Genomic DNA, 21,446 nt, shown 5'->3' on the forward strand with positions numbered 1-21,446 from the left:
GCATGCCGCCAATCTGCTGGCCTGTATTATGAGATGCTTTTTAGATTTAGACTTCTGAAAGTCGTCATGTAGGCTTAATTAATTTGTCATCATATATTAATTTGTGCAGGAGCACTGCTTGACCTTCAACAAGTTCTACATCAAATCTCAAGATTCCATTTTCAAACAAGTTCATGATGGCTCGTCTAAACTAAATGCATGCATACAAACTTTTTAATATGAGCCTGCATTCAGCTTTGTGTCCTGAAAAGATTCCAACAGGCAAGATATAGGCCTATGACAATGACATTTAGGCAAGTCCAGCGCAAAGGTAGCTGCAAGTACAACTTCAACTTGCGGCAGGTTTTCAAACACAAAAGGTCAATATCTTTGGTTTCTGAGATAATGAACCATCTTCACATTCTCTAGATCATATAAATAAATGTGAACACGGAGAAGATGAATAAAGTACATTGTACATAACCTTATGAGCGCAGTGTGGGATTTGTAAATTGCAATCTGTCGAGACGGGGTGTAAAGCAGATAGATGCGTGAATCTAGCTCAGTTTAGGAGTACAACGATATCATGAAGTGAGGTGGGAAAATAGAAGAAATAATCAGTGCATGGTACACTAAAGGTCTAGAAAGCGAAGAACAGGAGAAAGCACAAAAATAAAGATATATATTAATAAGCCGAGAGACTGGTGCAGGGCAGTATTTATTCCACTGCCAAAGAAGGGAAATTTGAAAGAGTGTGCCAATCACCGGACCATCAGCCTGATTTGTCATGCAAGTAAAGTGCTTCTGAAGATCATCATCAAGAGAATGAAGAACAAAATGGAGCAGGAAATATCTGATGAGCAGGCAGGATTTCGTGAAGGAAGGGGTACTAGGGACCAAATTGTCAATATCAGGAATGTGATTGAGAAATGCAGAGAGCATATACTTCCTCTTTACATGTGCTTCATAGATTACAGTAAAGCTTTTGACTGTGTTAGCCACCCTCAGATGTGGGAAACTATGAAAAAGATGGGTTTTCCAAGTCATCTTGTGGATCTGATCAGCTGCTTATATGAAGACCAAGAATCGGCAGTCAGAACAAGTAGTGGAGACACAGATTGGTTCAAGATTGGAAGAGGCTTACGACAGGGCTGTGTGCTATCACCAAACCTATTTAACATCTACTCTGAAGACATAATGAGAACAGCTTTGGAGGGGTTTGAAGGTGGAGTGAAGTTTGGCGGTACAAGAATTACTAACCTGAGGTACGCCGATGATACCACTCTTATTTGTAGCAGCAGAGTAGAGCTGATTGATCTTTTGAAGCGCATCAAAGAGGCCAGTGAAGAAAAACACCTTCTCCTGAACACAAAGAAGACAAAAATAATGGTTGTAGACAGAGAGAGAAAAGTGATGAGTTTGTGATAGATGGACAACAGATTGAGGAGGTGAAGCAATTTGAATATCTGGGTTCAATGATTAACAACAGTGGTGACAGCACAACTGAAATTAAGAGAAGACTGGCTATTGCAAGGACAACTGTGCAGGGCATGTCAAGCATATGGAAAAGCAGAGGCCTATCCATTGACCTCAAGGTACGCCTACTTCGTGCAACTGTGTTTTCCATTGCCACTTATGGATGCGAGTCTTGGGCTATGACCAAGAATGATAGGAAAAGAGTAGATGCTTTTGAGATGTGGTGTTACAGGAGGCTTCTACGAGTGACATGGAAAGACAGGAGAACAAATTCCTGGATCCTTGACAAGATTGGTACAAGTCTAACCATCAGAAGCGGCATAATGGAGAGAAAGCTGAAGTACTTTGGCCATATTGTCAGGAAACATGGAGGTGTAGAAAACAGATTTTGCAAGGGGCCATGGAAGGCAAACGAGGAAGAGGACGTCCACCAACATCTTGGACTAATGACGTGAAGCTGGTTTCTAACCAGGGAATGCAAGGTGCAACACACTTGGCATTGGATCGAGTGAGATGGCGTACTCTTGTGAAGACCACAGCAGCGCTACACAGCGCCACCTGACACAGAGAGAGAGAGAAGTGTATCCATGGGCGCGGTCCATCCACATCAGCTGCAGAAGTTGACAAGTTTGTGGAATCTCACAGCATATTTCAAATATTTTATTAGATAACTGCAATTATATACAAACTGGACTGTAGAAATCTTTCTACAACCACATAGGCCTATGCAACCAATCTAATATGAAACTACTGAGCTATTATGAAACTCCGCTGAACTATGTTACCTCAAAACCAAAAGTCATGATTTAAGATTTCAACTCAGCTATGAATGTTTAGCTTCTTTTGGAAAAAGCTGTGTAAAGTGGATGCTACAGACTGAAGTAAAATTATAACACATTGATAAGCCCTACAAACAGGCCTACATCATGTACATGAAATGATAATAGATGTGTACTTTGCACAAAACATCAAGCTTAATAATACTTTATTGAGTAGACTTTTGGGACATGTAAGGGACATATCCGCACCCCCCCTGCCCTTATGTATATATAACTGTAGGCATATGGTCACTCAAAAATGACTATTTGTTCCCTGTCGAGCTGTTTCTGATACCTACATGTAAATTATCAAACTTCCAGAGTACAATTCTATCAATTGTACCATTCAATTTGCCCATTAGGGGCCTATATCATTAAACTGTGATTTTCTGTATAGAATACTGTATAAGCCTGCCGAATTCGGCAACCTTGCACTTCGAATCTTCAGAGGGTTAGACCCCCCCAATTTTTTTTTTAAAGAGGTGTTTTCTCTTTCAGGGTGACCATCTCCATATTTTAAGGGGGTCCTCAGAAAAAATTTGATTTATCACCCCCCTCTAATTAAACCAATTTTGAAATGCTCTCTTTTTCATTCAAATTGGTATAAGTTTGGAAAATAAAATCGTTTCATGCTGAATGATGTATCAAAATACGGAGAACAAAGTTCTCCATCTATTTACTACTTTATTTGGTAATTTAAGATATTGCTTTTTGTGTGTAGTATATAATACATGTGACCATGAATATTATGTTGCTATAGCAGTCTACACAATAGTTTACAGAAGTATATGGGATGCGAACGATTTTTATTTGGATCGTTTCCATTCTGATGCTATTATTAATTTAGATTATTGTCAATTAATATGCTTTTTATGCGCCCGCGGTACACTGATTAATGTGTCGGGTGAGTGTGGGCTGGGATGTTGTTTTTGTTGTTGTTTTTTTGCAGTGCCCCCCCCGCTTCCGCCGCCTATGCTTTTTTTACTTACCAAAGTCGTTGAATTCCCCTCTTGACCCAAACATGTACCTTCAATATGTATAAAAATTTTAAAATCATGATTACTACCAAAAAAACATTAGCAAAACGTCAGAAAAGGTTGCAAGAAAACATTTAATTATGTCTGGTTGTAGAGGGTATACATAAAACGTTTTAATAACAACGTTTGCATAAGTTATTTTAATATAACGTTTTTACAACATTTTTAAATTTTGTTGCAGTGGGTTTTTTTTTCAAAATGTTTTATACAATATTTGATTATATAAAATAAAAGTTGTTGGGGTTTTTAATCTTTGGTTATTGCTTTTCCGTCTTTGGTATTATAAAGAGGTTGACATAAATTGCCGTTTATTAAGTCCAGGTTAGAATGAAGTCAGTTTTCATCGGTTGATTCAAGTCAGACAATGTAAATACCTGTAACAAAGGAAAGGAAGAATGACATAGGTATAACAATAATATTTAGAACTAATATCTGATATGATATTTCTATTAACAACGTTGGGCTATTCCAGTTGAGATCCATACACCCCTATGGAAGACATGACCTTAATCTCTCACACAGAATTCCCCCCCGGGAGATTAAGGTCACATCTTCCATTATGGGAGGTGTATGGATTTCAACTGGAAAAGCCACAGTGAACTTCTCTGTCAATGTTAAAGAGTGAATGTCAAGTTACTGTGCCTACTAGTGACATAAGGAAGAAAGAAGGGAAGACAAAACATATGGAAAGGAAGGGAAAAGATAGGAAAGGGAAGAAAGAAAGAATGGAAAAGAAAGAAAAAGGAAGGAAGAAAGAAAGAAAAAGTAATCAACAAGAACGAAAACTGAATCAATATTCTGTCTTACCCTTTTTGTTGTGTCGAAGTCCCATTTACTTTCTTCCAAAGTGACACCATTTAATATGACAGTGTTAATATTGTCAGAAACGCCCCATATATGGATATCATCAAGTACTAAATCGTTTACTAATGTGTCATGAGGGTGTGTGATGGTAGACCTCAGCGAACCCTGAAAAAAAACAAATCAACAGCATTATTTTCATCATCTAAACTAAAGAAATCATTCAGTTTATTAGAAGAAATTCTTTCTGTAATCATAATAATCGAAATCATTCCAAGATCCATTCATATTGATTATTAGAATTACAACCGTTTTTGGATCAGCGGGGTAGCCGCCAGCATTTTAGTGTGAGGGAGCAAAGCTAAATTTTTGTCCCCATTTGTTAATTTTTGTCCCATTTTTAGTCATTTTAATGACACTTTATTCTTTGCCGTCCCCATCTTATCCATGAGAATTTTCTGCGGGGGCAGGGGAGGGGGCAATATCCCACACCCGGCTCCCCCTGGCTACGCCTGTTTTGTGATGGAAATTGTCGGATCTGGATAGCTAACACTGTTGCATGTGGTTGCAATTCCAAAATCTTTATCATCAAGGGGGTGTGATTTTCAAAAGAAATAGCACATTTGAAACAAACAAATTATCTTTTGGGGGGTCCAGTTTTGTATAAAATATATTTCTTGCGCTTCACGCCTTCATTTTAGAGTTCGATCCTGCAGTATAGGCCTTAAATGTCATACCTGCATTTTTATTTATTCCCGGGCATGGGCCGGCCCTCGGCAACCCTTTTTGTGAAACTTTACAGTAGTTTTACTGTACTCACCTTTTCTGCGTTGAATTCCACCATGTAATACTCCTCATTCTCATAGGTTGCTGAAAAAAGGAGACAAAATCAGTCTTATCATCATAAATGGTCTATTCCATTTAAAATCCACAGGGAGAGTATGACTGTCAAATGGAATGAACACATTAGGCAGCTCCATTTGAATTTCATACACCCTCTGAGACTGAATCTTCTACAGAGGAGGGCAAGTTTCAAAATATATAGAGTTGGTTAATGTGCTTATTCTTTTTGAAATCATACTCCCCTGTAGAAGATATTTCCAAAATCTTCCACAGGGGGAGTGTGGATTTTAAACCGGGAGTAGTCCAATGTTGATTTCAAATATTTTCTAGTGGTTATTCAATTTCCGATGATATTCTTTGGTGATACAATCGCAGGAAAAAGGGTTCTAAACTCTGTTCTCTATAAATATATGGAACCCTCAACAGTTCTGTAAGGAACCAAAGAGTTTCTATAAAGGCAAAAAATGGTCCTACAAAGGGTTCAAGTGGTTCTTTCAGTTTGAAGAAACTATTTTTTACTTAAGGGTTCCATATAGAGGACAAAAAAGGTTCTTGGAGGTTTTAGAACTTTTTTCTAAGCGTACGGTATACAACCATAAGCCATGCGTCATTGTCTGGTAGACACTTAACTGCAGCCTGTTGTGTTCCACATTGACAAGATGCTGGTTATGAAAAAAAAAAGTTTGTCTCCGGGGAAACGGGATCCCAAGCAGACTAATATGACATAATTATTGTGATGTGATTCTTTCCGTTACAACTGCACCCGAAATATTTTCCAAGTGGCAGTCTCACCCCTGTCATGGATGCATTAATTGTGCAATATTTAACAAAACAATAATAGACAAACATCACTGGTCTCAGTTCTTCAAAATGTATCAGTAACAATCGTGATACTAAGCGAGAACATCTACACTCTTTAAGGGATCTAAAATGAGCGTTTATTGCGTTTCGACAGTATTTTTGTGGGACATGAGAGCACCTCAGACCTATCGAATTGCATTCTGAATACGAAGCATGTCTTTCTGATATCAAATAATTTACATTTTTTGAAAATCACAATATAATACAAATTTTATGACAAATTATAAAAATTTGATATTTTTCAAATTATTGATATATAACAGTCCTCGAAGTAAATTATATCAATCTAATGATATATTCTTAAAGTATATGTAGCAGGGAGGAAAAGCCGACGGTCAATTGAAAATTTTGACCTTTCATATTGAAGATATGGATTTTTTCCCAAAAAGACCTAATTTTTTTTTGGTGTTTTGGGAAAAAAATCCATATCTTCAATACGAAAGGTCAAAATTTTCAATTGATCGTCGGCTTTTCATCCCACCTACATACACTTTAAGTATAAATCATCAGATTTATAAATTTTACTTCAAGTACTGTTAAATATCAAAATATCAATTTTAATGATTTGCCATAAAATGTGTATTAAATTGCGAATTTCAAAAATCAAAATTATTTGATATCAGAATGACATTCTTCGTATTCAGAATGCAATTCGATATGTCTGATGTGCTCTAATGTCCCAAAATAAATACTGTCCGAACGTTCATACCCCAGCCCTTAAACGATCTACTTCATTGGAATAAACCTGTCAAATTTGACAAGGGAAACTATTCAGTTGGGGACATAACAGATTTCACTTCAAAGTGAATTGGACATTCTCATCACAATTACAAGAAATTCATCAAATAGATATTATTTGATGACATTACCTTGTCATTTCAAACATTATAGAATGAATAAATATCTGGAGTCAAAGACATCATGGAAAGGATTGGTGAAGCAAAACGGAGATGGGCAGGAAGGACATGTGGCAAGAAAAAACGACAACAGATGGACAAAAAGAGTCACCGAGTGGCAACCAAGAACAGGAAAGCGTAGAAGAGGAAGGTAAAGACGAAGATGGCGAGACGACTTAACAGCATATAGAGGCACCACATGAGCAAGGGATGCGCAAGACAGACAGAAATGGGAGATTCTTGAAGAGGGCTTCATACTACAGAGGATGAAACAGCGTAGGTGAGGTGAGGTGAGATTCTCGTCAGTAAATGACCCAACTTATCAAATTTGAGTAGTCTGTCTTGTCAGAGCGGGACTTAACAGAATCTTGTCAAAATGAAATGGATAATCTTGTCAAATAATGAGTTGGAGATCTAATTGTTAATTTGAATAGTTACTTGTTAAAATGAAACGGAAACAAATAATCTTGATAAGATTGTCGGTTCAAGTGATAATACAATCAAAATGAACAGCAGGGTCCTACTCTGATCTCAATCATAAAATTAATTAAGTTTTCATATTTCTTTGTCATTTTTCTATCTAGATAAAGTCAGTGTCGTTTTTTAATAGAATCCTATACTTATTTATTTTTGATCACGTAACTATTCGTTTTGATGAGATATATTATTGAATACCGAATTAAAAAAAGACTAGTTTGCGTATGACGTCCTGACAACCAGACTCAAAATGTTGTACTGCGCAGGTCAGCAACCAATCAAGTTGTGCCTTTGCCCTGACGTCAGACGCAAACTAGTGTTTTTTAATTCGGTCTTCAATAATAGGTCTTGTCCAAAACTTACAGACAGTTTCGCCATCATCCCAGAATAAATTCCCGGATGCATAATCAACACTGTCGAGAGCCACTATCAAGCCAAATGGTTTAGAACGACTGGAAAGAAAGACAATGATAAATACAAATGTTAAAACAACTGATGAATAAAACGTCTTTTCAATGGGGAAAATACAATTATTGTTGAGTGCCCCCACCCGCACCCTGTGCATTAGAGTCATAGTTTAGAGGTTAGTTCAAGGGTTATAGTTAGAATTAGGCTTCCCATAAAACTAAAGCACGTATTGGATACGAGATGTATATTTACTGCGCCAATAAAGTATCCTTACACTTGCAAAAATAATCACGATTTCCCAATTGAACAATATTGGGGTAATTTTTTTAATAGATGCACTATCTAATCCTGCACATTATGACACCACATTGAATCCAATGTGACTTCAAGAAGCAAAGTTACAAGCATTTGATTAGACGAAGGTCCAGTTTTAAAAGTGACAAACTGGCCTATTCAAAATTCCACAGACTAGACATCTGGTTTGAGAGTGGTGAATGGCTAATTTATACGCTTGGCTTAAATTTAAAACAAATGGAACAAAAGAAAACTGAAACAAAAGAACTGACAAATAAAATGAAAAGTTATGAAAAGTACAGAGAAGTAAAAACTGAAATAAAAACTGCTTTAATTAAGGCTTCATTGAAGAAACTTCGTTGTCTCTTTGTTGCGCTTGTTGGAATCTTTTTGCGCCTTGTTATAGATCAGTTTGTCACTTTTAAAACTGGACCTTCGACCTTCATCTATTCAATTGCTTGTAACTTTACTTCTTGAGGTCACATTGGATTTAATGTGACGTCATAATGTGCAGGATTATATAGTGTATCTATTAAAAAAACAAATTTACCCCAATATTGCTCAGTTTTGAAATTGTGATTATTTTTCCAAGTGTAAGGATACTTTATTGGCGCAGTGTAGATTAATTTGGTTGCTTTACCTCCACATAGTTGAGTTAGCAGGTTGCTGGGTTGGTATGATGTATCCACCTCGGACATGCAGATTAATTGTATCTTCTGGTGTTGGCACAGTTACCCATGTCTGTTCAACGTTACGGTTTACCATGGCACCCTATAGACCAATTTATTATTTAGAGGAAATAAGATGAATATAATTCGAACCATCGTAATGTGTTAGTGATGGCGATCATGAACGTCACTAGCAGGGGCTATTCGTTCGTGCAGTGAGATTAAAATCCGTGCAGTGTGATTAAAAATCCGTGCAGTGAGATTAAAAATCCTCGCAGTGAGAATTCAAAAAAAAAGATAAATATAATACGAATCATCGCATCGTGTCCTCATACAGGTTGTCGCAAACATCGCGATACCATTTTGAGCACTCATAATTTATACTTTGATCAGCTCGTAATCGGCGGGAATTGTCAGCTTTATACCACTACGCCAAAAAGTAGATCCACGTTTGATAGTGATAATGTTGACCTGTCTTGTCTATATTTTGCGTGTTAAATAAAGTAGACTAACACCTATGGGCCTACATAAACTACGGTGAAATATTTTGACACTGTTAAAACCAAACCAGTAACAATGATGATGATGGTAGCGGAAATGATGATGATGGTAGTCCCCATCATAATCATTACGGGCGGATCCAGAAAAACTTGGCACAATTTTTCTACTCCGAGGGGGCCTCAGCCCTCCCCCCAGAATGTCCAGTAGAGTTGCATCTGCTCTAAAAAAAATCATGAGTGGACCCTCATCCTCTCAAAAAACATGGATCCGCCCCTGATAATCATCATAATTATAATTGATATCCCATAGCCACAGCCCCAAATAAAGAGTTATACATACCGTATAATAGTCATACCAGGGCCCCTTTGGCACGTACATATTAAGCTCAACATGGCCCTGCAAATGTTAGAAATTAAAACATTTAATTGAAATAGTTAATATCGCTATAATATTCCTCTCTATAATATAACACACACCCTTCCCACACACACCCCCCACGCAACTCAATGTCCGAGTTCATAAATTGTAATGTAGACTTTCTCTATTATGTATATATTTTATTCCTTGTTCTTCAACTATAATAGTATAAAAACCTAAAACAATTTAAAGAAACGTGTATTTTGTTTCATTCTGTATGGTCCTATTTTGATCTTAGTTGTTGCGTCATATAATTGTCGAATCCAGAAGTCTTGATCATCGCAGTCTGAAGAACATCCTGCTATCGGGTTATTCCAGTTTAAATCCACACACCCTGGAAAACATGATCTTAATCACAGCAGTGTTGATTTCAAAATGGAGTCACCCATGTAGGTAACCCCATTTGAAATTCACACTCCCTGTGTGGAAGATTAAGGTCATGTCTTCCACAGGGGGAGTATGAATTTCAACTGGAATAGCCAATTATCTCTGCAGAGTAAGTTTTCCCTCACCTCATCAAGTACGGGCGATACCATTAATGATGGTCCCCAAAGGAACTGACGATCAAGGTCCCAAGTAACACTATCTGATGTGAACCTGTTTCAGGAAAGAAATATACACACAAAATATACAGAATTGCCTTTTCAAATTTTCCTTGCTTGTATATACACCAGGCACAAAAAGAAACTCGTCAGTTATAGTCATCCTTGCTATTCAACAACCTGATAATTTTGGGTTTTATGAAATATACACTTTGTTAATTGGACTTTGCTTTCTTATTTGACACACTGTTCGTAAAAATCGAACAAGAATAATTTGACACATGTTCGTAAAAATCGAACAAGGATTGACGAAGATATGCGCCTCCAAACCCTCAACCCCAAAATCAGAAGTTACAATTTCAACGATTTTCAATGGGAACGCATCGTTGCATTGCACACAAGCACCACGGGCCAATCAATAAAGCACACAATGTAACAGGCACATTTGAATCGTTAAAATTGCAACTTTTGATTTTGGGGTTTGAGGGTTTGGAGGCGCATGTCTTGGTCAATTCTTGCTCGATTTTTACGAACAGGGTGTCAAATGAGAAAGCAAACCCCAATTAACAAAATGTTTATTTCAGAATAATCCAAAATTATCAGGGTTTTAAACAGCAAGGATGACTATAACTGACGAGTTTCTTTTTGTGCCTGGTGTATACCTTTGATGAGAACTCTATTAAAATTCACTTTTCTCGATACATTTTTATTCTTTCCGTTTCTTTTTTCATTTTTTTTCTCTTTGTTTTTCTTCACCTCCTTTCTCTTCCTTCCACCTCCCCTTCTAACCTTCTTCTTCTTGTTCCTCTAGTCTCCTCCTCCTCCTCTTCTTCTTATATCTTTCCTGCTTCTATTCCCCCTTCTACTCCTTCTCTTTCTTGTGTCACGGTGCAAAAGAGCAAATAATGTTGTCTTTCCACGCACTGGTTAACCGCACATTCAATACCCGTAGATCAGTTTCACATTAAACATTAAATACGAAGCCTATTCTGCAGCGCGGCGTAAACAGTTTAACAGGCTTCACCTACACCTAGCAAATACAAAACCTTGTACAGAAAACGTTTAATTATCAGTTATGGTATAAAAACGCATAAAACGATTTGATAATAATCACCATAATCACCAATACGTACTCGTGCATTAATGGACGAACTACGGTAGAACCTACAATATGTGCTTCAGCCATCAATGTGTACAAGAAAGGCAATAGCCTGTACCGTATGCGTAACACGTCGGCTACTTCTAGAGCGAAATCTTCACCAAAAACGGCGGGATGTTGAGGCTGGAGATGAAAATAAAATCATTAATTAAAAGATAAACTTTTTTTTTTAATTGACAAACAGCTCTTTTCAGAGTCACCAATTTTATGGGGTTATGATAAAAGCAAGGGCACGGTGGTTCATGATTGTTAGGTTGTGGGTTCGAGCCCCCGACGGTACCATGGAGTTTTTCACTTAATCAAAGTTTGGGACTTTAAGGTTATGTCTTCCATATGGGGTGTATATGGATTTCAACTGGAATAGTCCAATCCGTTGGTTAGATATAAAGTTTACCCAACATTGGGCATAATTTGTTTGGTTAAATTTTAACCAATAGTTGGGTGAATTTTACCCAATATTTATGTTACATTAATTATGGCTTTAATGAACTTACAGCAACATTAATGGTATTGTGATTCCTTGAGTATGGATAAAACGCGCCTAATTGATGCCATCGTCTGCATAATGCTTCAGTAGTGTCTTGAAAGAATCCACAGATGTCTGCACCAGTCTGAAAAGGAAAATGGTTGATCAGCTCGTAATAGGCGGGCATTGTTGGCTTTTACCACTACGCCGAAAAGGAGACCACACTGAGAGTGCCATAGTTGACCCGCCTGGTCTATATTTAGTGTGTTAAAGAAAGTAGGACTTAAATCAATAATAACAGTATTTGTGATGTTTCTTGCGAGATGTCACAAGACAATTCTCGAAATTGATATTAATCCGCGATGTTACAAGGCCCGCCGATTACGAGCTGGACAAACTATATCTCTCAGCAGTGACTCCAACAGCAAAAAGTGTTTATGCTTAAAGTTAATTATAGTTCTTGATTTAACCCTCGACTAAGGGGTGTTCCCTGCCCCCTAATATATTTTCCACGATCCACTAAAATCCCCAGGGGCACAAAACTTAGCTTTTTTGAAAATGTTGAAAATGTTATGATTTTTTCAGCCTAAATAATACATTTTGGTCAAAAACGGCTGATTTTACATGGTTTTAGCAAAAAAAAAAAAAAAATCTTGGGTCGATATCAGGCCCGTAAAAAGGCACTGGTTTATTTAAGATCATTCGTAAGTTTAAATATAATCAAACACAATTATTCATACACTTTCTGAGCATGAGATTGATATACATATGAGATTTGACTACCATGGCGTAAGAGCGTGGGAAAGTACCCAAATGCGTGAGACTCACGCTGAATGCGTGAGACTCACGCTGAATGCGTGAGAGTGGGCAACCCTGGATTTATAGATCTGTATACTTACATATGACATGCCAAATAAACTAAAATCCATCATGCCTGAAATGAAACACCACAACAACGATTACGATATCACGATACTTCACATATATTTTCTGATGTTATCAGAGACATACAAACACCACCTCCTTCTTCTTCCTCTAATTCCTCCTCCTCTTCTTCTTCTTCTTCTTCCTCTTCCTCTTCCTCTTCCTCTTCTTCCTCCTCCTCCTCTTCTTCTTCTTCTTCTTCTTCTTCTTCTTCTTCTTCTTCTTCTTCTTCTTCTTCTTCTTCTTCTTCTTCTTCTTCTTCTTCTTCTTCTTCTTCTTCTTCTTCTTCTTCTTCTTCTTCTTCTTCTTCTTCTTCTTCTTCTTCTTCTTCTTCTTCTTCTTCTTCTTCTTCTTCTTCTTCTTCTTCTTCTTCTTCTTCTTCTTCCTCTTCCTTCTTCTCCTTCTCCTCCTTCATCTTCTTCTTCTTAGATATATCTTTTTTAATTCGGCATAGAATATTTGATGCAACATGTCTTCGTTAATCGTTATTTAAAGGAGTATTTCGTGATCCTAGCATCCTCTTTTTATGACATTTTTAGTAGATATCCACGAAAAAAGCTTATTCCCCAAATTTCAGTTGATTCCGATTTTGTGTTTGCGAGTTATGCATGATTATGTGTATTACACTGCTCCATAGACGATGTGTTGTAATTTCGGTCTGTCTTCATGATATCTTTGCTAAACGAATTAATCTGCAAGAATTTTTTTTGTAAATAAACATTATGTAGCTTGTAGCTAGAGGTTTCCAGTGACATAAAAATCTCAACTTTTTTTTTGAAAAAGTGGGGGATGATGCTGTGGATCACGAAATGCCCTTTTAATCTATATTGCCATTTTATTTTCCAGTATAAATGGAACCGCCTTGTATAGTTTCGTCAGCCTCTTAATATACATCACGTGACGCGTGTCATGTACCGTCTGGCATTGGACAAACGGACGGACAGAGAATCGTATATTAATAATATTGATACTCACCAATAATAGACATGCCCATATCCCTCCATCTACTGGTGTTATCGCCCAACCAATGACCGGCATATCTACCGCTACCAGGGTATGTAGAACGAGTCACGACAAAACTACGCTTCTTGTCACCGACAGCTTCACGTGCTGCTCTGTTATCAACGTAATATTCGTTAGTTTTTTTACACAGCCGTGACGTTAGTCACGGCTGTGTCTTTTTTCTTACAGGTTCTTCTTTCTTTCTTTCTTTCTTTCTGCCGACCATTACATTTGCTCTAGCACTCACATGCTTTCACCGATTTAGACCTAACTTGGTCACAACCATCATTGACCATGCCCCTACATGTCACATGAAACTCATGGGGTCAAAGGTCACGTAGGGGTCATAGGGTCAAAAACGTGATTTCAACTAAAAATGCTTCTTCTCCTACAGATTACGTATGACGGTGACCCCACTTGCACACATACATTGATATTACCCAGTGTCTATGGGGTCCTCACAGATTTGGGGTCAAAGGTCATTAAGGGGTCACTTCCGGTATAAAACGAAAAACCTTCAAAAAATTTTATTTGCCAAGAAAAACATAGGACAGTAACGGTATGTTCACACATAAATTGTAGTTACCCTGTGTATATGTGGTATTTTTTTATTTAGGGTCAAAGGTCATTAAGGGGCCACTTCCGGTATATAACGAAATACCTTTAAAATGCTTCTTCTCCCACACATTACGTAGGAGAGTGACACCACTTGCACACATGCATTGTTATTACCCAATGTCTATGGGGTCCTCACAGATTTTGGGTCAAAGGTCATTAAGGGGTCACTTCCGGTATAAAACGAAAAACCTTCAAAATTTTTTATTTGCTAAGAAAAACATAGGACAGTAACGGTATGTTCACACATGAATTGTGGTTACCCAATTCATATGTGGTATTTTTTTATATGGGGTCAAATGTCATTAAGGGGTCACTTCCGGTCTGAGATGAAAAACCTTCAAAATGTCCCTTCTGCCACAAGTAACATAGCAAAGTGGTGACACGTGCACCCATGCATTGACATTAGCCAATGTCTATGGGCGTTTTCATATATTTTGGGGTCAAAGGTCATTAGGGGTCACAACACGGCTGTGTTCGTGGGTTAGACCACAGCTTAGTCTAGTTACAATTTGTTTCCGTCCCTTTTTATGGTCTTAAATCATTCACCTCTTACTAGCCAACACAACAAACACTATCGCTCTCTCACAGGGCTGGAAAGCCCATTTTTTCATCTTCAACTTTCCTCTGCATTCTCCTCCTCTTCCTCCTCCTTTATCACTCCTTCTCTGCTTCTTTTTTCACACATTTGTTATTATCGTCATCATCATCTTCATCTTTCTTCAGTCTTATTCTTCCATCATTCCTCATTTCCTTTTTCTTCTCCCTGTGTCATGGTGCAAGAGAACAACTAATGTTGTCTTTCCATGCACTGGTTCGCCGCGCATAACTAATCGTTTATGAATAGCTATAATGAGATCTGCTAAAGACCCATTCGGTGAACCCAGCGAAAGTGTAAAAGTTTTGAAATCAGTCTACAAAATATCAAGAGCTATACCAATATTGGGCTTGTTTGTACTCATTTTAATGCATTTTTCATGCTGATTCCAAATATGGTCACGTATGGTCATTATGGTCTGCGTGAAAAGGATAATTTTCTATGATATATATATTATACTTACTCTAGTGACGGCAGAGTCTGGGACCATCCATAGAGGCTGTGCATATTGTACTGTAAGTCTGGTTGGGAATCAGTCACATAGGATATTGCATTCATACACATGGTCTTATCGGCTAATACTGGACCCCAGATACCTGCTCATAAAAAAATAAGCGTAAACACGGATAGTGCATATAAATTTACATAAGTATTTTGATGTACCCTGAGTTATATAATTTGATCTTCGTTTACATTCAAAGCTATTTCAGGAGAGATGGGAATCCCCTGTCATGTAATCAAGTTGATTCAATAACAGCATTCAGTCAGATTTATTAATATCTTTTGAATTTCCAGATTATATCTTTCTTAGACATGATGAAGTCTGGTTTACGAAAGGACACGTCTGTCAATGTAAGTGGAACAGTGTGGAACAAGGTCTGTTTTCTGAAGAACGTGAGTGAAAGCAGCACAGTTTGGAAATTATCATCTGGTTGTTCAATTTCAATAGGGTTTTCTGCAAAATGCAGCTTTGTAAATGACTCTTACTATCTTATAAGAAACTGGAAATTTAATATTTCCGACTTCCGACGGATTTTGCTTGATCGCATCACATAATTATAACAGAATCACGGATGCGAGCATTATGCGACTTTGATGCAACCGCGGCCATCGCATATTTATGGAAGAAAAGCACAAAGAAATAAAAAAGGCAATGGAAAAAAGGACAATGGAAGAAAAGGACAAACACGCAATGCTCAAATTGGAAGCACATTTGAAAGAAAAATAAATCGATGCAAAGTACAAGTTTGAATACCAGACATTAGAAAAAAATCACAAGTTGAATGCAAGTAAATTAAGCCATAACTGAAGTTATTCAAACGAGCGGACATTCTTTTAAAGGAAGTGTCCGGCAATCATAACCTTATGTCACGAATCACATGGTTTTATTTAAAACAAACTCATATTAACCATAAAAACGAATAAAAACAGAAATCTCTCAACACGCGATATTCAAAATTCCCGCGCCGAAATTTTTCTAGAGCAATGACGTCATGGTTATTTGTGCTCATTTGTCGCCAGGCTTCATTGAATTATTGCTCTAGACAATTTAGGCGCGGGAATTTTGAACATCGCGTGTTGAGAGATTTTTATGGTTAATATGACTTTGTTTTAAATAAAACCATGTGATTCGTACTTGATAATTATTTTTCTAACATATAAGACATAATGTTGTGATTGCCGGACACTTCCTTTAAACATGAACTTAGGAATTGACACTCACGTGGTTTAAATGCTGGGTTATCATATTTATTATCACCGCATCCGTTTACTGAGCCATGTACGAAGCTGGCTGGTTCGTTCATATCCTACATAGAAGAAAAATGATGTCCATTAAAAATGATTTTGGAAGAAGTTCACCGGGTTCATTCAGGTAACCCCATTTGAAATGTACACTATCTGTGTGGAAGATTAAGGTCATGTCTTCCTTAGGAGATGTATAGATTCCAACTGGAATTGTCCAATACAGTTTATGACAAAACTAGGGGGACTTACTTTATGCTCCGTGTTCCATCGGTGTATCAATGACTTTCTCTGAACAAGTAGTGCATGTTTACTACATCACTTGCGGTAAACTGAAATCTTAAACAACCTCTCGCCTATCAGCTGTTGCAGGACAATTTTCATCAAAATGAGAGCATATTTTGACCCAGGAAGAGCCCATTTAACGACATTTTTGCTCATGATAAGATAATAATACTTACTATCCATATTCCATCAAATTCGACCTGGTTGTCATGGAAATCGACAATATGGCGGGTCCACCATTCTCTTGTAGCTGGCTTGCGGAAATCTGGCATGGCGGCATAGGCCCGGCAGTTCTGAAAGTTGACGATGTATTTTTGAAACTTTTAATAACGCTCTTAACAATGTATAGGGAAATACTATGGATAGTTTTCAATGTAGTGATATAAGCAACCGTTGTTTTATATATAATTATTAACATTATTATCATTATTACAGGAAAAGATTTTGGGTTAGTTATCATCGCATTGCTATAACTCATACCAGTGCACCGTCTTCTAGGAACTCTCGAGAGAACCCTTGATGGTTCTTAGAAAGAATCGGGATCTTACGGAACTCTGAAATCTCTGTATTGGTTCTCTGAATCTTATGTATAAAGCTTTATTGGTTCTACAAAAAGGCTCTGAAATTCTCACAAACCCATTTTTGAATTTGAAAGTACTGTGTATTTAACTCTTAAGGTTCTTGCAAATTTAGAACCCTTTGGAGATCCAAAAAAAGGTTCTGAATGACTTTGAGAGAACTAAAAACGATTCATCAGGATGTCCTAAGAACCTTTAAGGGTACGCCTGAGAAGACATAAAGGATACCTTTCGGAACTTTCTTTTCTAAGAGTGAAGGCGACATAAATAAGCTAAATCGGCATTGAAATTTGCAATGCATTGTGGGACCGTTTTTGCAGTTTTGGGACACTTTGACCTATTGGGAAAAGTGTTTTTCGTGAGTACAAAATATTATCTAAAATGTTTTACCAGACTAGAAAATTGTCTTAAAACATTATTATTTCATAATTAATTATTTAAAATATTCGAGTACAATATTACAATAACAAATGAATTACAAGAACAAATTACAATATTACAAGGACAAATGAATGAATAATAATTACAGCAATTTTTCCCCCGATTGTCAGAGGTCAAAGTGTCCCAACACTGCTCTCATGATTATTTGAATACTTCATTTTTAAAAGCTCTCTGCATCAGACTTACCTCAACAGCTTCTTCCCACTCCTCATATGGACATGTGCCTCCTGGTAGATCCGGATAATCTGGCCATACCTAATTGCAATATTACATAAATCATCATGGTTCATACAGTGTTTCTATTCTGTGGAATATTACAGAAAACATCATGGTGTTTCTATTCTAAAATCATTATGAAAGACGCTTCGTTGGTAACGTAACGTTCCATCATTCGGTCCTGAGAGTGGCCAAACCCGCGATTTGGTAGCCCAATTGGGCGACTTTTGAAGATTTTTCCGCGACTTTTGACAATTTCCTGTCCTATAGAAACCAATGGTTAAGAAAAAATTGGGCGACTTTTCAACATTGGCTCCCGCGACTTCCGATAGTTTCATGTCCCATAGAAACCAATGGTAAAGAGAAAAATTGGGCGACTTTTCGATTATTTGACCCGCGATTCGGGCTGAAATCTTTTGGCAACCCATCATTCGGATGATGATGTATCATGAGACACATTTTCTGCATTATTCGATAAGGATTTCACATCTCTTTGCAAACAAAGGAGCATCTATTTTTTTCTAAATAAAAACCTACAACCCAAGTAAAAAATCTAAGTAAGCACATTTACATGAGCCTAGTCCCAGCAGCAGTTTTGAGGACTCAAGTCCACACCGAGCGACCGTTTAATCAACCAAACAAACAAACAAACAAACATTTACCTTCCCAAACATAATGTCTCCATTTGACTTTGTGAGGAACACGTTATCTCTGACACCCTCGTCATATGGTGGGTATGAACCCGTGGTTTCATTAGCGGCAATAGCAGGATCCTGTATAAGAAATGAAAAATGCAAATTATCGTCGTTGTCATCAGGCGCGGATTAATGGGGCGGTTCCCTCCCCCCTCCCAAAAAGGAAAGGAGGGGAAGAGAAAAGAAATGGAGAAGAGAAGAGAAATGGGAGAAAACAGAAGAAAAAAGTCCTTTCCCCCACTATCTCCATCACCGTTGTTATCGCCATCGTCGTCAACACCACCATCATCATTATAATCATCACTATGAATCTATGATCCTCCTCCTCCTCCTCCTCCTCATCATCATCATCATCATCATCATCATCATCATCATCATCATCATCATCATCATCATCATCATCATCATCATCATTATCGTCATCATCATCATCATCATCTTCATCATCATCATCATCATTATCATCATCATCAATTACATATCAAAATGATGATGTATCGTATTGCATCTTCGTTGATTTATCATCGTCTGCATCGTCGTCATCATCATCACCATCATCATCATATCATCATCATCACCATCATTAGTACCATCGTCATCATGATCATCATCACTAACTTCACCATCATCATGATAATGACCATCACTATCACCATCATTTATAATCATCATCATCATCATCATCATCATCATCATCATCATCATCATCATCATCACTACCCCATCATCACTACCACCATCATCAATATTCATCATCATTATCATCATCATGCATCATCCTCATAAATCACATACCAAAATGATGATATATCGTGTTCCTTCTTCTTTGATTTGTTTGACAAATTCTCCCAACCCGTCGTAAGTATCCGGATTGACGGTGAAATCCAGTTGTCGTAACATGTAATCAATGTCGCCATATTGGATATCCTAGAGGAGAACAATAAAATGAAAATGTAATAATTATTGTTAGTATAATTATTACTTGATATTGTGTTGTATTCTAATGTTCTGAATGGTATATTTGTCAGGGATGAAATCAAAACTCAACCGGCGGTTGAACCGAGTCAGTTCCATTGTTTAGAACAATAGAAACCGGCTCCAACCAGCCGGAACCGATCAATATACCCCCTGAGAACTATCTGCCGATCTAACATTGCCTCTGATTGGTCAATTACATGATATCCTCACTTTAATCACCAATCACAATGGAGCTTTGCAAATAATTCACCCCAATTTTTTTTGTGTCGGTAGTGAAATTATTCTAACAATGTTGCTGATTGGTACAATTGATAATGAAAACTTCTTTTTGGCCAATCGGCAGGTAGTTCTCATGAGGTTAACTTACATGTGGGATATCATATTGCCGCATACTTGCCACCACCTCTTTAACAGTATCAAGGTCACCATAGTCATACTTGCAAAGTTGGAATCCCAACGCCCAATACGGTGGAAGATACGGTCGTCCGATGGCCTGGAAAATATAAAGACATTTTATTTAACTAAAGTCAACCGGAATATAGAGTATATGCAATAAACCAACCGGAACGGTATAACAATTAAAATGGCAGCCATGTTGGAGGACAGTTCTACGAAAGCTTAAGATGACAGAGGGATAGTCGACAGGTCTCTAATTCGATTCCACAACCAGTCATATTATACGTACCTACATTCATATATCACCTGTGTTAAGTATTAAGTTTTTTTGTTAGCACGTGTAAGCATTACTGCCAAAAACATCAGGTTTGGAAAAAAATTGACCCAACCCTTGCTCTTTTTTTATTATCTTTTAACAGAGGTATTGGTTGGGTCCTGTTGTCGTGGTGGGCAGTATTATTTAAATCTTATTGTCATAAGCTGATTGTATCTTTGCATCTATCTTGGTTACCGTAATTAAGATGGGGTCTGGTGGACCATGTCTGTATGTTCTTTTTTCCCTTCCACCAGGCCCAAGTACAGGTAAATAAAAATGGAAAAAAAATTGACCCAACCCATTTTAAAAGATCGTACATTATGGATTCCACAAAGTGAGTATTTCAATATGCAAGTTACCCAATTACCTTACGCTTGCTGGTATTCTATTTGAAACTCATACTCCCTCTGTGGAAGGCTTTAGTAAATCGTCAACAGAGGGGGGTGGATTTCAAACGGAATAGCATATTACCTCTGTGTACTGCTGGACTACGTTTTCAGGAGTGGGTCCAAGAAACATGTAGAAATCCAATACACCGCCGATAGTCCTGTATGTTAGTGCTGGTGTAGGCTGCAAACTAACCTCTGAAATTTGCACCAAAAATGGTCAAAAAAATTTCAAAAAAATCATAAAAAGCCTGATTTCGCCCAAATTTCAAATATTTTTGGTGGAGTTGGTCAAAATTAAAACACGGTTCCTAGATATTATTATGTAGTTTTTAAAAATTAAATTTTTTTACGTTGACCGAAAACATTTGGGCCAAAAAAAAAAGCGTTTTTTTGGGATTTATAAAGTTTACTTCGAGGACTGTTAAATATCAAACATATCAATTTTTAATCATTTGCCATAAAAATGTGTATTATATTACGAATGTAAAAAAAAAATTGATATTAGAAGGACATTTTCCGTATTCAGAATGTTTTGCCATAAAAATGTGTATTATATTACGAATGTAAAAAAAAATTGATATTAGAAGGACATTTTCCGTATTCAGAATGCCATTCGATATGTCTGAT

At 37.2% G+C, this 21,446-nt stretch overlaps 1 protein-coding gene across 1 annotated transcript in view; it reads right to left on the reverse strand.

Moving 5' to 3' along the window:
• Positions 1–3,329: 3,329 nt before the first annotated feature.
• The window catches only part of LOC140138923 (sucrase-isomaltase, intestinal-like), a 32,769-nt gene continuing 14,652 nt past the window's right edge, over positions 3,330–21,446 (reverse strand). The window contains exons 6-24 of the mRNA XM_072160706.1: positions 20,902–21,014; positions 20,086–20,211; positions 19,536–19,667; positions 18,708–18,818; positions 18,016–18,084; positions 16,987–17,103; positions 16,506–16,590; positions 15,246–15,378; positions 13,543–13,682; positions 12,543–12,577; positions 11,672–11,788; positions 11,152–11,300; positions 9,989–10,073; positions 9,399–9,455; positions 8,531–8,661; positions 7,552–7,640; positions 4,932–4,981; positions 4,118–4,279; positions 3,330–3,684 (exon numbers count right to left, since the gene is read on the reverse strand). Of these exons, the coding sequence (XP_072016807.1) occupies positions 3,622–3,684; positions 4,118–4,279; positions 4,932–4,981; positions 7,552–7,640; positions 8,531–8,661; positions 9,399–9,455; positions 9,989–10,073; positions 11,152–11,300; positions 11,672–11,788; positions 12,543–12,577; positions 13,543–13,682; positions 15,246–15,378; positions 16,506–16,590; positions 16,987–17,103; positions 18,016–18,084; positions 18,708–18,818; positions 19,536–19,667; positions 20,086–20,211; positions 20,902–21,014 (1,964 nt within the window). The 3' untranslated portion in view covers positions 3,330–3,621. The remainder of the gene's footprint in view (positions 3,685–4,117; positions 4,280–4,931; positions 4,982–7,551; positions 7,641–8,530; positions 8,662–9,398; positions 9,456–9,988; positions 10,074–11,151; positions 11,301–11,671; positions 11,789–12,542; positions 12,578–13,542; positions 13,683–15,245; positions 15,379–16,505; positions 16,591–16,986; positions 17,104–18,015; positions 18,085–18,707; positions 18,819–19,535; positions 19,668–20,085; positions 20,212–20,901; positions 21,015–21,446) is intronic.

The sequence above is a fragment of the Amphiura filiformis genome, chromosome 18, assembly GCF_039555335.1.
Source record: "Amphiura filiformis chromosome 18, Afil_fr2py, whole genome shotgun sequence".
NCBI lineage: Eukaryota > Metazoa > Echinodermata > Ophiuroidea > Amphilepidida > Amphiuridae > Amphiura > Amphiura filiformis.